The 16,860-nt window shown below is 46.8% G+C and overlaps 2 protein-coding genes across 2 annotated transcripts in view; one reads left to right on the forward strand and one right to left on the reverse strand.

The window, feature by feature from the left end:
• Positions 1 to 8,854, forward strand: part of Usp22 (ubiquitin specific peptidase 22) — a 44,587-nt gene extending 35,733 nt beyond the window's left edge. The window contains exons 7-13 of the mRNA XM_013016336.1: positions 574 to 679; positions 2,459 to 2,617; positions 3,753 to 3,755; positions 5,860 to 5,865; positions 6,981 to 7,043; positions 7,524 to 7,673; positions 8,422 to 8,854. Coding sequence (XP_012871790.1) covers positions 574 to 679; positions 2,459 to 2,617; positions 3,753 to 3,755; positions 5,860 to 5,865; positions 6,981 to 7,043; positions 7,524 to 7,673; positions 8,422 to 8,464 — 530 coding nt within the window. The 3' untranslated portion in view covers positions 8,465 to 8,854. The remainder of the gene's footprint in view (positions 1 to 573; positions 680 to 2,458; positions 2,618 to 3,752; positions 3,756 to 5,859; positions 5,866 to 6,980; positions 7,044 to 7,523; positions 7,674 to 8,421) is intronic.
• A 3,063-nt stretch (positions 8,855 to 11,917) lies between these two features.
• Tnfrsf13b (tumor necrosis factor receptor superfamily, member 13B) overlaps positions 11,918 to 16,860 on the reverse strand; it is a 20,623-nt gene continuing 15,680 nt past the window's right edge. The window contains exon 4 of the mRNA XM_013016337.1: positions 11,918 to 11,993. Within this exon, the coding sequence (XP_012871791.1) occupies positions 11,918 to 11,993 (76 nt within the window). The remainder of the gene's footprint in view (positions 11,994 to 16,860) is intronic.

Below are 16,860 nucleotides of genomic sequence, written 5' to 3' on the forward strand. Positions count from 1 at the left end.
GAAGTGGCGCTGTGGCTCAAGTGGTAGAGCGCTAGCCTTGAGCTGAAGAGCTGAGGGACAGCGCCCAGGCCCAGAGTTCAGGCCTCACAACTGGACCCAAAAAATAAAAAATAAAATAAAAGAGGAAATTGCCGGGTACTGGTGACTCATGCCTGTAATCCTAGCTACTCAGGAGGCTGACATCTGAGGATCTTGGTTCAAAGCCAGCCTGGGCAGGAAAGTCAGTGAGACTTATCTCCAACAAACCACTGGAAAACCGGAAGTAGCACTGTAGCTTACCTTGAGCTGAAGAGCTGAGGGACAGCTTCCAGGCCCAGAGTTCAAGCCCCACAACCAACAAAAATAAATGAATGAATAAATAAATAAATAAATGAAGTCTATGACACTGCCCAGTTTTGGAGGCATCAGATGTGCTTTATTGCCGGGTAGAAGAAAAGGACATTTTCCCAGGGTATAGAGAAAAGTGCCCAGCACTCCTGCCTTCCTCCTGCCTTTGCTAGGCAGATGTGGGGACTTACTGCCTTAGTGTGGTGCAGAGATGGATGCTAATCACAAAGCTGTGCTCCATCTCAGGGGATGACAACGGAAAGAAGGCCAACAACCCCAACCACTGCAACTGCATCATTGATCAGATCTTCACCGGTGGGCTGCAGTCTGATGTCACCTGCCAAGTCTGCCAGTAAGTGTGACCATCCATCCAGCTGACAGCTACCTGTACTGTCAGAATCTGTCTGGGTCATTCCAACATGATATATTTTCTGGTTGGCATAAGTATGTGTTCTGACATGTTTAAGGTAAATCCTTGAACCTAAAACTTAGAGACTAACCTTGTATATTGATCAGCTGGGTAATGCGGTACTTACAGTAGAGAAGAGCTTGTACCTGCCATCAGAGGAAAAATAGTTTTGTTTAAATAACCATGCCTTGACATTTGTTGAGATGACAAGAGTTCTGTCCACCATCTTGGAGGCTTGCTGGGAATAGGACTTCTAAAAGGCGAAATGTTTGGAAGGCTGTGGTGCAAGGCCATTTTTGCTGACTTATAAGCAGGTCTCCAGAACCAAAGGTGTTTATACCTGAGGTGATACCGATTTCTACTTGAGCAAGAGATGTGCTTATGTATACAAAGCAAAAAACAACACGATGACTCCTGGCGGCAAACCTAACAAAACTAGAGTAATCTGGGGAAAGGTAACACATGCCCATGGAAACAGTAACCTGGTTTGTGCCAAATTCTGAAGCAACCTTCCTGCTAAGGCCATTGGACACAGAATCTATGTAATGTTGTACCCTTCCAGAATTTAATGAAAATTAAAGTGAATCTGTGCTATTGTAAAAAAAAAAAAAAAAGAAGAAGAAAAAGAAAAAGTCATAACAGAACAGATTGCCTGACTATTAAAGGCTTAGAAGTCTTCCTTTGAGAGAAAGCTTGTTTCTGTCCATACTCAGTGGGGTGTTTTTGAGAGCTCTTCCTCATGCAGATCTCTGCTTTTCTTACATTCCTCAACATCAGGAAGTTAAAAAGAAATTCAGCCTCCTTCAGGAAGGGCTGATCATAGAGGGCAAACTTTTGGCTTCCATTCATCAGAGGATATTTTAATTATTTTGTGATTTCCTTTTCCATTTGCCCTGATGTAATGTCCCTAGCCTTTTCCGGGTATAGTTTCTGCTTAGTGCTTAAAACCCAGAGCGAGGATTTAAGTCACCTGCTTCCTGAGGAATATTCCCGTTCAGTTTGCTTTTTTTTTTTAAAGACTCTAGATACCTACCAAAATCATTCAGATCCCATAATGCATTGGGACTGGCACTCCGTAGAAGATTCTAGAGCCATATCCCTGTGGGCTGACACAGATGAAGTTTTCTTTCAGTAGTAAAGTTCACTTGAGCTTTGGCTCTGAGAAATTTAGAATTACCTTTTTGGCCCTTAACTACTAAGTTCTATTGGCAGGCAGTCATTTTAGATTTATGTCCTGTTTAATTACAGTGAAGTTCCCATTTTGAATTATTTTTCTTATTTAATATTGTAAACTAACCTCCAGTTAGGAAGCAACCTTGTTAGAATAGAGCATTTCCTATTCCTTGGGGTCTGCCACGCCAGGACTGTGCACTCTGGTGGGGAGGGTGGGTTTCTGTTACCAGTACTAGACGGTACCCATTTCTAGGTAATGATGCTATAGTTCCCAGATGCAGTGAGATGGATGCAGGGATTCAGAACCTCTAGACCTGGGGCTCAGGAATTTATACTGTCCTCAAACTGCCTATCTGAATGGTGTCCTGGGTTGGAAACCATCCCTGTGGGAGCCCAGGACATGTAGATGTGAGTGTTCCTACTTTGTCCAGCCTGAGGTATCCTTGATAGAAGGAAGAGTGTGGCAGAATATTGGGATGCCCTCCACAGGGGCTGTCTCAAATGCAGTAGACATCAGTCTTCACACGTTTTCATTTCCTTTCCCTACAGTGGAGTCTCCACCACCATTGATCCCTTCTGGGACATCAGTTTAGACCTGCCAGGTTCTTCTACCCCGTTCTGGCCTCTAAGCCCGGGGAGTGAGAGCAGTGTGGTGAATGGGGAGAGCCACGCATCTGGTACTACGACGCTCACAGACTGCCTGCGGAGGTGAGGTGCCCCAGCCCTGGCAGGGAGCACCATGTTTAAATTTAGTTTGTCACTTTTTCTTTCTGGTTAGATATTTCTGTCTACCAGCTTTTCATGGTAGCATGTCTGTATCATAAAGCTCTAAATATCAGCCACCCACACTTTTACATAGACAAACAAGTGAGAACCATGGTGTCCCACCTCCTAGGATTAACACCTGTGGTGTTCTACATTTATAATCCTATTTTAAATTTATTTATTTTTTGTCAATTGTGGGGTTTGAACTCTGGGCCCGGGCACTGTCCCTCAGCTCTTCAGCTCAAGGTTAGCGCTCTACCACTTGAGATACAGCATCACATCCAGCCTTTTCTGCTTATGTGGTGCTGAAGAATTGAACCCAGGGCCTCATGCATGCAAGGCAAGGACTCTACCACTGAGCCACCTTCCCAACCCTTATAATTCTATTTTAAAACATATTATTATTATTATTATTAAGGTGTTGTACAGAGGGACTACCATCTCCTATGTCAGGTAATGAGTACAGTTCTTTTCTATTTTTTGGACCATGTCACCCTTTCCTTTTATTTATCTTTTTTTTTTTTTTGTTTTGCTAGGACACTCATGATCTTTTAAAAATGTGTCCTCATATCAGTATAAACGAGTGATGGGATGTGAGGTACTTTTACTGGCCTCAGAGTTGCTGCAAGAGAATTCTTGTTGAGGCAACACATTCTGTAGTAGAGCCAAAGGTTTTGGTTAGCAGAACAAGAACTACCTGTTTTGTCTTTTTTTTTTTTTTTGGTCGGTTATAGGGCTTGAACTCGGCCTGGGTGGCACACCTGAGCTCTAGCTCAAGCGAATGCTCTACCACTTGAGCCACAATGCCAGTTTTCTGGTGGCTTATTGGAGATAAGAGTTTCACAGACTTTCCTGCCTGGGCTGGCTTTGAATGGTGATCCTCAGATCTCAGCCTCCTGAGTAGCTAGGATTACAGGCATGAGCCACTGGCACCTGGCTTTTTGCTTTTTTTCTGTGAAACCTTGTTACTACTTCCAGACAGATCAGTTTCCAGATACACTTAAGAGTATACATTCTCCTCTTCTTCGTCTTCTAACTCACCATCTTCCTACACAGCTATTAATTGCTGTCTACTAATATTCTCAGGCCTGAACGACATTTCAACCTTAAGACCACAGGTGGTAGTTGGGCACTAGGAAGGAAATCTGTGAGACTCTTATGCCCAGTTAACCACTGGAAACTGGGAAACTGGGAGTGGTGCTGTGGCTCAAAGTGGTATAGTGCTATCTTTGAAGGTAAAAGCTCAGGCAAAGTGCCCAGACCCTGAGTTCAAGCCCCACAACTGACAAAAACAAAAACAAAAAAAGAAGAGAAAAAGCAAAAAGAAGGCTGGGCCTGTGGCTTAGTGGTAGAGTGCTAGTCTAGCATGCACAAAGCCTTGAGTTTGATTCATCTGTACCACATAAACAAAAATGCCAGAAGTAGCGCTGTGGCTCAAGTGGTAGAGTGCTAGCCTGGAGTAAAATTCAGAAAAGTTGGGTGCCCATGGCTCACGCCTGTAATCCTAGCTAATCAGAAGGTTGAGATCTGAGGATCACAGTTCAAAGCCAACCCAGGCAAGAAAGTCCATGAGACTCTTATCTCCAATTAACCACTAGAAACCCACTGTGGCTCATGTGGTACAGTGCTAGCCTTGAGCTGAAGAGCTCTGGGACAGAGTCCAGGTCCAGAGTTCAAGCACCATGACTGACAAAAACAAAACAAAACAAAGAAACTCGGGGACAGTGCCCAGGCACTGAGTTCAAGCCCCAGGACCAGAAAATAAATAAATAAATACCACAGGTAGTCTAATTCAGAACCCTCAAGCAACGCCATTGGCTGTGCAGACATTTTCAAAGTTTGCTGGGTGACTTTAATTGGACTGTTTCCATACCTCTCTTCAATAATGTGAAGTTCATTCTTTTGAACTAGTCCCTAAACTGACCATTTTTGATGTTAAATGCGCTCATCTCTATACCTTACAGTGATAATCTTTGGTGGCTGATAGTTCAAAACTGAAAAAAAAGTATTTCTGGGGCTTCAGGGAGTTCATGTTTTTTTTTTTGTTGTTGTTTTTTTGGTCTGGTCGTGGGGCCTGAACTCTGGGCCTGGGCGCTGTCCCTCAGCTCTTCAGCTCAAGGCTAGCACTCTACCACTTGAGCCACAGTGCCACTTCTGGCTTTTTTCTTTTTGCTTATGTGGTGCTGAGGAATGGAACCCAGGGCCTCATGCATGCAAGGCAAGCACTCTACCACTGAGCCACCTTCCCAGCCCCTGTAAAGTCATTTTCAACATAGTATCTAGTGAATACCACTGCAGCATTTGCTCACCCTTTGTCCCTCTATTTCTGTGCCTTGCCCCTGGCCCTCCCAAAGACAGATAAACAAATAAGGCAAAAAGAAAAGAAAACATAATGAAGAAAAACCCTCTTGTTTACATTTCCTGGACTTCATTTTGATAAATATTATTTTATATGACCAGAGTTAAGTTTTTCTTTAGCAGTCTTCTTTCAACTTTCCAACCTACGAACTCATTCAGGTGAGATTATAGCCAGATGGCATTTTTAGTTAATGAGAACAGATAAACATGGTTGTTTTGCAGTGGTGAATTCCATTTTCCTTGATTTGAAATACAGGAAAGACCACTTAAAAATTTAACCCTCAATTGTGGTTCAAAGCCAGCCCAGGCAGGAAAGTCCATGAAACTCTTATCTCCAATAAAATTACCAAAAAAGCCAGAAGTAGAGCTGTAGCTCAAATGGTAGAGCACTAGCCATGAGCAAAAGAAGCTCAGGGACAGTGCCCAGGCCCTGAGTTCAAGACTCAGGACATGGAGAAAAAAAAAAAAAAGGAAAGAAAGAAAGAAAACCTACCCAAACCAAAATATCCCAAAAACCTCAAAAAACCCGTGATGCTTACTAGTATATTTGTTTCCTTTGCCTTGTAATCCACAAGTTTAAAGGCCTAAGATACCACAAAATTTTGTCTGGGAGCAACCAGGAAAACTAAAGACCTTTCCCTGATCCTCCCCTAAAAGGTTATCAAGTCTCTACCTCAATAAGATCAAGGCATGTATGCCTGCCATCCCAGCTATGTGGGAGATAACGGTAGGGTATTTGCCTGAACTCAGCCCCAGTCACAAATAGGATGCCCTATCTAAAAAATAACTAGAGCATAAAGGGCTAGAGTGTGGCTGAAGTTGTTAACTACCTGACCAGCAAACCCCATTCAGAAAGAATATTTTTCTTACAGTTCTAGGGACCCAGATACATGAAATAGGTGTACTTTAGAAGGGTTCAAGCAGGTTCTTTGTCTTGGCCCTGTGGTCTCAGGGCCTCCCCTTGAGTCTGGGTCTTACCTCCCTCAGCTTCTCCCTCATAAAGACACTGATCAAAGCTAGGTGCCCATGGTTACTCAGGAGGCTGAGATCTGAGGTCCACTATTTGAAGCCAACCTGGGCAGGAAAGTTTATGAGATTCTTATCTCCAATTAATTACCAGAAAATTAAAGTGGTAAAGCACTAGGCTTGAGTGAAAAGAACAAAAGCAAAAATTCAGGGCCTGGGGGAAGGGGCACTGTCTCTGAGTCCACAAAGTAGACATTACCTATTCAGAAGCTGCAATGCAACCCCAGGGCATCATCTCACACAGATTGACTATGATTAGTTATTGGTGTCTTCCTTGTGGTAGCCTTACCTCTGTGGCTGTCTGGTCACTGTCCCAAATAGAACATGACAATCAGAATTTCAACTCTTGTTTTCAACCTGCCTCTGGGAAATGGGCAACCCAGTCATTCGTTCACATGTCCAGGGAGGTAACAGCTCTGTTGATAATGTCAGGGTCTCAGGTCTTAATGTCTTCTACTTACCATATGTGGGTAGACACATTAGACAATGCTGGGAATTGTCTAGTTGCAACAGGAACAGTGATGATCCTTGTGCTCATTGAGAAGCAACTATCTAGGTTGTCAAATGGATTTAACTTACACTCTGCCTTGGCAGTCAGAGTACAACTGAAACTCCTTTCACACAACCTGCTTGGAAGCTCTTGGAGCAGCAAATGGCCCTTGGGTCACACTCAGGAGTGGACACTTAATAGAAGGGCCAGGTGCTACTGTGCTGTCATGTGGTTTGCCTCACAGCCTGAACCTGTGTCCTCACAGCATGAGACAGCTTCTGCCTAGTTATTGGAGCTGGGAAGCATGTCAACTCCACTCTCTTGCAGTATCCACTGCGGGTCCTCAGTGAATACACATTATCATTAGAACCTTGAGTCTGTGGTGAATAGTGACATTCAGCTATACTGAGTTTTGCTGGGTTTTTGTTACAGCAAAGAGAGCAGAATGAACGGGCAGTACCAGCAGCCCACAGACAGTCTCAACAACGATAACAAGTACGTGGCGCTTGGGGGATTGCGGGGGTGGGCAGGCTTCCTGGACCTGTGAGAGAAGTCTGCCTGCTTGGGGTACAAGGGCAGGGGGTGTATGTGGTTACTGTGTTGGGAACGGATGCTTCTTCCTCTGAAAGCTGCCCTCTTGGGACCTGCCTCTCCGAACCTCTGTGATGAGCAAGGTTCTACCTGGAAGCACAACCTCTTGGCCACTCTGACAAGCATGTTCCTCCTGGTACTGTTGGGCCTGCTGTTGATTGCTCTTGCTATTGATATCACAGGAAGGTGGATGGTTACTGCCACCATGTCCACTAAGTAGAGGAATTAGCTGGACCAGGATGAGAGCTGAGTAATGCAGAACTGGCTCTTCTGTGATAACTCCTCTGGGGTCTTAGGTCAAGTTTGTGGGTCACTTTCTGCTGTACTATATGGTTTCCCACACAGCACCATCAGCAGCCATTCTCTCCTCACTCTCTGCACCAGGTATTCCTTGTTTGCTGTAGTTAACCATCAAGGGACCTTGGAGAGTGGCCACTACACCAGCTTCATCCGACAGCACAAAGACCAATGGTTCAAATGTGACGACGCCATCATCACCAAGGCCAGCATCAAGGATGTGCTGGACAGCGAAGGGTGCGTCCATTGTGTGAGGCTGGAGGGTCCCTGCAGTGGCAGCTCCACCCCCCTCACATCTGCCCAAAGTCAGACTAATCTTGTCACACCTCAGGGAGTTCACCTTTAGTTGATGAAGTGACGAGGGCTCTTCTGGGGTAGGATGTTGCCTTGAGGTCATGGAGAAAATGTTCTGAACCAGAGGCTCTGTAGTGCCCCCTTTAGCTCAGAAAGTATTTGATGCCTCATTGTCTTAACCTTCTTTGTACTGGGCACATTGGTTATTTACTGCTTTTGTTCATGGCACAGAAGCCTGTGCAACCAAGGGGCCCCTCTCACCATTCCTTCAGCAGGATTCCCAGCCCTAGAGACCAGGGAAACCAGTCATCTAGTCACTTAGAGGATGTCCGCATGGTGCTCCGAGCATCAGAAGCCCCTGGCAACATTTCAGAGGGGAGTTTGTGTGTAACAGGGTGGGCAGTGAGGAGAAGGTAGGCTCTCTATGGGACAGTAGCTGTCATGGACAGGGCAGGTGATGGTAGAGAGTGCCACAAGAGGTCTGTGAGGCTTTAGTTCTTCCCTGACAGATGGGTTAGGGGGTGGTTGTGCTGTGGAGATTGAGGTAAGATAGTCTTCCAGCCAGCGTGGTACTCTTCAGGGACTATGAGAAGTCAGATGAGCAATGGGCCTGTGCATGCATTCTCATCTGGCCTTGGCTTGCTTTTAACATTTTAGAAATTGAAACTTGTTTCCCCCTCTGCCTCCTCAGGTACCTGCTGTTCTACCACAAACAGTTCCTGGAATACGAGTAGCCACCTCTGCTGGTTAGAAAAAGGAGGAGGATGAGTTGACAAACCTCCCAAGATGACCCCCTCTTCCCCTGACCACATGACACCTCGACACCCCTCCTGTTCAGACATGCCACGTGCATGTCTGTACACTGGAGTTGTGGTGTCGGGGTGGACACACTGTGGAGCAGAACTGCTGTGTGCCCTGGGTGTAAAGGAGTTGAGGAGCTCTGTGGTAGTATCTCTTGTCTCCAAAGCGTGTGGGAGATGGAGATGTTATCCTAAGTGCAGAGCAGCCTCTGCCTGGTGCTTCATTCAGTAGTCCCATGCATGCGGTTTGAAAAGGCCCCTGCCAAATGGAAATTATGGGTCCATTAAAGCTGTAAAGCAAACACAGGTGGATGTGCAAAGTCAGGAGCTGTGAGCGCTTTCTTGTCTCTCAGTCCGGGGTGGTACTTAATGCATGGAGTGTGGACTCCAAGCGTCCATTTTTCTGTAGCCCTGGAGCCCAAAGATCTGAGGCCATGGAGGGGCTCAAAGCACGTGTGTTCAGCAGATAACATAGCATTACCTGCATGTGGAAGCATCGGCACAGATGTTCTCTCAGTTTTCTAGAAATAGGCATTTTCTTATCTCTCCTTTTCTCTTTTCCACAATGGTGAATTTCATACACGTAATAGTAGAAAAGTGGATGATTATCGAGTTTATACTGAAATCTAGATCATTCCTCCTTCGTTCTGAGAGTGCGTCTTGCTTTTTAATTGGTGCTGTTTTGTTGCTTCCTCCCCCTCTGCCCTGCCTCCCTCTGTCCTTGGTTTAACAGCTGGTAGCAAGAGGAGAACCAGGCAGGAGCTCAGGAAGGCCTCTGGTTATCTTAGTCTTCGGAGTAAATGGAGCATTCTCCAGTGGTTTCTTCCTTCCTTTGTCCTTCCTGTTCTTTGGATCTATTCCCTGTCCTGGGTTGCCTGGTTGCTGTGGTGGGATTTGAAACTGAGTGGACCCCAGTGGGGACTTACATTGCGTCACCTTGATCATGTGCCTCACTGTACCTTTGATTATTTTAGTTGCAGCCAGAACAAATAATTGAGGTCATTGGCAGAACTGGTCAAGGAAATTATTTGTAATATATCTTGCATGTTTCTATCTAGTCAAACCCAGACTTAGATTGTTTGTCCATTTCTCAGAAATTACTACCCGAAGATTTGGGGTTAGAAGCATTGTCTTAATCTGGTTTGTGAACTATGATATCTCCAGCTGTGCTGGTCCTGGCAACCCTGTCTGCAGTGGGCTGCAGTGTCTTTGTTCTGGGGAAACAAGAACCAGCTATTGAAGGTTTGGCAAACATTTCTCCTAAAAGCCAGATAGTGAACATTTTAGGTTTTATGGGCTGTGTGGTCTCTGCATAGATAACATGAACAGTGGCTGTGTTCCAATAGTTCTTCATAGCCAGGCACTGGTAGCTCATGCCTATAATCCTAGCTACTCAGGAGGCTGAGATCTAATGATCATGGTTCAAAGCCAGACCAGGCAGAAAAGTCTGTGATACTCTTATCTCTAGTTAACCACAAGAAAACCAGAAATGGTGCTGTGGCTTAAAGTGGTAGAGCACTAGCCTTGAGCAAAAGTGCTCAGGAACAGTGCCTAGGCCTTGAGTTCATGACTGACGCCCCCCCCCCAAAAAAAAAAGGAAATAGAGTTCTTCATGGACTTTGGAGTTTGAATTATGTATAATTTTCACATGTCGAGACATTTTGATTAAAAAACAACTATATGAAAATAAGATGAATTTTCTTAGCTGACAGTCTACATGAAAGCAGGCAGACCACACAAAAACTGACCTAGCTCAATAGGTAGTTATGTTGTGATAAAGAAGTAATGGCAGGAACTCAGTAGCTCAGTTGGTATAGAAAACACCAGAACGTAGGGAACAGTGGTCATGCTATGGGGCTGTCAGGGATGGCAAAAGCCTTCTATAGTACTGTTTTTAAACACTTCTGAATTTAAAGAACAAAGCTAAAACATGTTTTAAAGTGAGCATTACTGGAGAAATATGAGGGGGCCCAGATTTTCAGGTATGGCCTCATATGATCTCTGTGTGTGTTTGTGACTGGAGTGAAAATCTTTTGGAAGAGACTTGGGGTTCTTGGTGTGGTTCTTTTCTTGGAGGCCTCATGCTTGCCAGACAGGTACTCTCTTGTTTGAGCCACACCCTAGCTGAGATATTCTTTTATTTGGGAACAAAACTATCAGAAAGGAGACTCAACTGGGCAGACTGCAGGAATCTGGTCTGGGAGCCCTTCTGAAGGTCTGCCCCCTTGTACCCTAGGTGTCCAGATGCAGAGGGGATGCAGGTGGATGTGCCAACCAGCCTGCTCCCTGTTCCTGCCCTTCCTGTCTCCGCCTGTATTCAGGGGCATCAGCCATTCTGAGAACATTAAAAGTAGCGAGAGGAAGAAAGACATTTGTCTTTTGTATGTGTTATTTTAAGCTCACATACCCAAATTAATTCCCCTCCTTCACTGTGGCTTTAGTGCTCGAAGCACTTGGCTCCACATTTGCTGTGGCAAGGCCACAACTCCAAGGGTACCATGTGCCTGCTTTGCCTTGTTCTCTGTCAGGACCCTCAGCATTGCTTTCCATGTTGTCTTTCCGTTGTGAAGAACAACATAATAGCTTTGGGGATCTTTTTTAACTCCCCATCTGGCTGTTAAGTCAGGAAAATGGTTCTCTGGGAGTGACCCTGTATAGGACTTCAGATGTCACAAAGTGCATCTTGCTACAGAGGTTCTCATTGAGTATTGTGCTCCCCCCCCAAAAAAAAAAAAAGACCGGTACACATTAGTACCAGAATATTGAAAAGAATCTGTTTTGGGGGTGTGGGCTCTCATGTTAGAATGTCACAGTAGACATGTGGACTGGCAGTCTTCAGGTGGGTCCTGAGGGAGGTAAAGTACAGGAAGCTTGGGATGGCCTGAGGGACAGAGCAGCCTAGCTCCTCTGTCCTGGATCTCCTTGCTCTGGGCATTGGCCTGGGTCCTGCCAGGCACTGGGATGGGCCCTGGAACTCCTCTTGTCTGCACCATGTATACCCGAGTGCTCTTGTATCTTGGCTTGGTGTGTATGCTCTTCCTTGTGTAAAATTGCTATTCTTTTGACAATTCAAGTGATTGTTTGGTTTAATATAACTCTGCAAACAAAAGTTGTAAGAAAAAATTCCAATGATTGTGCTGTGGTTGGAGACTTTATTACTAAGATGTTTACATCTGCCTTTCCCTGTCATTTTGAGGGACTATTTGACTCTCTCCTTGATAGCTTGTAGCCTTTCCTATGTCATAATAAAGCTACATTTTATTCTGAAGCTGGCCAGTTCTCATTACTAAGAGCCAAAGGGAGAAGCTGTGGGCCATGCCAACCCTAGACTCCACTTGCTCCTCACCTGAGGGATCCACTGCTGTTTAACATCAAGGATTCAGGCCTTCAGGCTTCACTGTGCACAAGTTGCCTGGTGAACTTCAAGTGCAGGAATCTGTGCAGAGCAGGATTGGGCAAACTCCTAAGGGATGAGAGCAGCAGATGTAAATGCCTAGATTGTGTGGGATAAACCAAGGTCATAACTGATTTACAGGTAGCCAGTCCTGCATGTCGCACCTCAGTGCTCAGATGTATACTACATGCTGGCTGTGGACCGTCAGCACAGTGTAACAGTTTCCCATCCAGGCATGATAGTCTCTGCTAAGACAACTCCATTGCTTCACCATAGGTTTTCTATAAGCCTAGCCACTGCTCAGTGATGAAGCAAGAGCATCTCCCCAGGGTCTGGATCCCACCTGCTGCTCATTTTCAGCTCTGTATGGGGGATTCTGTGTTGATGGGATGCTGAGGCAGTGCTGGTACTGGCCAGCGGGGCAAGCCTGTCCATGCCTAGAGGGCATGGCTTTCTTCCAATATAAGCAACCCATCCCCCCTTATGGGATAGGACCCTGCACAGTCATTCTGCTGGCAGATGGCAGGCTTGTGCTCCTGGGAAGTGATATCCACCTAGGGATTTAGTGGGCATTTGTTAGCAACAGTCTGAAGGGCCTTGGTAAAAGCAAGGGTTTGAGGTTCAGCGTGTTCAGTCTTCATTCCTAGCTAATGGCCGCTTTGTTCACAGGCCCGCTGATCAAGTCCAGGGGCTGAAGAAAGAAGCTGGCCACACCCGTGGGGGATAGTGTCATGCCTACCTGAATGTGAGTGGGGATTCTGTTCTGGGGGACTAAAGGGAATCAGTACAGACATCTGTCTCTGTCCATGTTGATACATCTGTTCCCACCCAGGTCTTATCAGGTGGCAGCCCCCCATGTGTGGATGTGGGTCAGTGTCCCAGCTGAGGACGAGCCTCCGTCACTGACCTTCACCAAGTGGGTTGGGGTTCCATTTACTGTGCCTCTTTCCCTCTGTGTCCTGACTGAAAGACATACTTAACTCCTCTGGCCAACTTCTAGAGAACTGTTCAGATGAGGTTGCAGGGTTGTCTTGGCCGAATGGACAGGGTTTTCTCCCCCAAGTCCAGGCTTGGGGCCTTGAAAGTCCCTTGGCAACATAGCCACAAAGACACTAAAGGAAACACCCTGGTCCTAAGCCAGATACCTTAACTTGTATAACTGACTGTGGACATACCTAGCTAGAACTTTCTTTGCTGCTTATTGGAGGATATGCAATAACCTACCCATTCATAAGCCCCACAGCTGAGGCTGGGAGGCTACCCTTGTGCTTAGTGCTGCTGTCTTTGGAATCCCAGCCTGCTCAGGCTGGGGTCAGTTTGGAGGACTCCCTAGGGGGAATGTCCCTGCTTCCTTGGGTTCAGCCAGTTAGCAGTGTGTGATGAGCGGTGTGCTGGTGTCCACACCAACCGACCTGTCAGGACTCTGCCCTTAGGATGGTTAATCCATCCATGGACTACTGGGTTAATGTATTACTTACACTAACAAGCCTCTAGAAGATGCAAATGCCAGTGCCAGTGGCTAGGAGAGTGTCTTAGTCAATGTAGCTGAATACCACAGTGGAAATTCCTAACTGTTCTGGAGGCAGCAAAGACTCAGCACATGGCACTGGCACTTGGTGAGGAGTCTTTCAGGTCACCTCATGGTGGTAGAAGCTGTCTACCTCTATGGCTAAGGCAGAGCAGGCGTACATGACAGTCTGGGGGTGTTTTTTTTGTTGTTGTTGTTTTTCTTATTTGTTTTGTGCCAGTCCTGGGGCTTGAACTCGGTGCCTGGACTCTGCCCTTGAAATTTTGTACTGAAGACTAGTGCTCTACTACTTCATCCACAGCTTCACTTACAGCTTTTTTAGTAGTTAACTAGATAGTTTCACAGGCTTTCCTGCCTGGGCTAGTTTCAAACCTCAATCCTCAGACCTCAACCTTCGGAGTAGCCAGGATTACAGGCGTAACCCACTAGTGCCCAACTGACAGTAGGTTTTTATGAAGCCACTTGTGCTAACACATTAACTCACGAGTCCAAGGATGGGTTGAGTCCTGCTGACCCTGTCCCTAATAGGCCATACCCCTCTATACCAAATTTCCAGCACATGAACTTTGGGCTACATATTCTAATTGCCGAAGAGAGGATCAGAGGTAGAATATTCTAAAATGAGTTCTGAAAAACTAGGAATCTTGAGTCCTGAATTCATTTACTCAACAACTCTTTGAAGGTAGGCATTTTTCTAGATCCTAGGGAATGAGCAAAGCAAGGATTTTAAGCTCATAGATACCAGTGCTATGTAGAAAACAGCTCGGGGGAGGGCCACCCAACACCACAACTGGGAATGAAGTCCTCAGTACCCAAGTGTGTGGTGCTGTTCAGTAGACACTCCACATAAGATGAACCCTGCTCGAAGATGGAGAACCAGCACCAGAGGGGTGGGTGATCTAGCAGAGCGCCAGCAGCCTGCAGGAAGGACATTGTGTTACCTCTGTCTCTGATCTGTCTCAGCTCACCAGGACCCCATGGGTGACTCTGGCCTGATCTTCAGCCAGAATCTGCCCTGCTGCCCATCCCATGCTCCTGTGGTTTCTCCTGCTCTGTCATCCATATCAGTCACCAAATGTTCAAATGGAAATTTCCAGCCTCTGATACATTAAAATGTTAGCCGCCTCTGCAGTGTGGTCCAGTGTTAGAGCCCCAAATACAAAGCCAGACTGCCTGAGTTCCAATCTTGGTTATAGGTACCTTTGGGCAAGCAACTTGACTCTTCTAGCCTTGATGAAATGCAGTCAGCATGATAGTGTGGAACTACTGGTAGCTGCAGACAAGGCACTTGAGTCCATTTTCTGTTGCTAGTAGCACAATACCCCACACCAGGTGAGTTTTAAAGAAAGCTGGTTTACCTGGGCACCCGTGGCTCATGCCTATAAGCCTAGCTACTCAGGAGGCTAAGATCTGAGAATCAAGGTTCAAAGCCAGCCCTGGCAGGAAAGTCTGTAAGACTTATCTCCAGTTAACCACCAGAAAACCAGAAGTGTCACTGTGGCTCAAGTGGTAGAGCACTCACCTTGAGCTGAAGAGCTCAGGGACAGCGCCCAGACCCAGAGTTCAAGCCCCAAGAAGAAAATGAAAAGCTGGTTTGTTAATCTCACAGCTCTAGAGGTTCCAGGGCTCAAATCTGGTGATAGTCTCCTTGCTGGCAGAGTTCTGAGGCAGCACAGGGCATGTTTTCTGGTCCCTCTTGCTTTTCCACAGCCACCAGGATTCATTCCTGGGGCTCCACCCTGAGAACCTTATCCCTCCCTGATCACTTCCCAGAGGCCCCTCCTGTAAACAGGTGTAAGCACCACAGCCCTTCCAGTTCTCATCCTTGCAACACTTATCAGTAGGGGCCAGATTTCAACACATGAAGCCTTGGGGGACAACCACATCCCAAACATAGCCCACATCACATCCACAGCAGGCTTCTCCACAGAACACACACAGATGCACACATGCATACACATATACACATACAAATATCAGGCAGAATGGAAAACCAAAGAGACCCTCAGGAGCACGGGCTGAAAGGGGAGTGGCAGTCAAGCAGAAAATGCACAAAGCTCATCAGACTCTCCCTAAAACAAGGCAGAAGCTTCTAGGTAAAAAGACAGCCAACTCTATTGGCTTCAGGATAAAGGTTCTGAATCTAGAACCAATGCAACATAACACTGGCAGATGCCTTTCAGAAATTCATTTGCTGGCAAGGGACCTTTATCTTGTTTTTTTTTTTTGGTCAGTTGTGGGGCTTGAATTTGGGGCCTGGGAACTATCCCTGAGCCTCTTTGTGCTCAAGGCTAGCACTCTACCACTTGAGCCACAGTGCTACTTCCAGTTTTTGAGTGGTTAATTGGAGATAAGAGTCTCACAGACTTCCTGCCCAGCTGGCTTCCAACCGTACATCTCAGCCTCCTGAGTAGTTAGGATTACAGACAAGAGCCACCGGCCCTGGACTTAGGACTTTATCTTTAGAAGAGGATAAATTTTGGGGCTGGGAATGTGGCTTAGTGGTAGAGTACTTGCCTAGCACACATGAAGCCCTGGGTTTGATTCCTCAGTACCACATAAAACAAAAAGGCAGAAGTGGTGCTGTGGCTCAAGTGGTAGAGTGCTAAGTCTTGAGCAAAAGAAGCTCAGGGACAGCACCCAGTCCCTGAGTTCAAGCCCCAGGACTGAGACACACACACACACACACACATCTATGTATCCTAAGGTTTAAATGCTACTAAAAACAGATCCAGATGCAACTACTCTCTCTGAGGCTAGAGTCGGAGAAGAGCTACAGAGATACCTGCTACCTTGGCTCTAGCCTCCCACTCCGGGAGAGGACACACGTGTGACACGCCCTCCCCAAGGACCCACAGAGGGACATTTATGTTTGTTACTGAGAAGAGACAGCTCCAGCCTCTACTTCCCCCGTTCTGGGCCACCCCCTCTCCCCCGCCCCACCCTTCAGCCTTTCCATCTCCTCCTCGCTCCTTTTTAAATGGAGAAGCAAAGCTCCAGCGAGCACCCCACAAAAGCAGGTCCAAAGCTCTCCGGGGAGATGATTTCCACTGCAGCGGCCGGGCGGGAGAAGGGACTCTGGGCGCTGGGACCGGCGGGCACGGGTGCCTTTATTGCATGTGTTTAGGCCATGGCGACCTCCAGCTCACCCTGGGCCTGCTCTGTCCCCCACCCCCCGCCTCCTTGTCCACGACCCCAGTTCCCTGACACTCTCCATTCCTCTTCCTCCTCCTCCGGCCTCTCCATCTTCCTCCGCGTCCAGTGCGGCGGCTCTCTTCCAGGCTCCAGGGCTGGTCCAGTTCACGCCTCTCTGCTCTGGGTCCGCCCATGCTGTCACCAGCACACGCCCGGGCGCGCGGCCTGGGCAGGCGCGTGCATCATCACCGCCACGCCGCCGCCGCCGCCGCC

The sequence above is a fragment of the Dipodomys ordii genome, unplaced genomic scaffold (genome assembly GCF_000151885.1).
Source record: "Dipodomys ordii isolate 6190 unplaced genomic scaffold, Dord_2.0 Scaffold31, whole genome shotgun sequence".
Classification (NCBI taxonomy): domain Eukaryota; kingdom Metazoa; phylum Chordata; class Mammalia; order Rodentia; family Heteromyidae; genus Dipodomys; species Dipodomys ordii.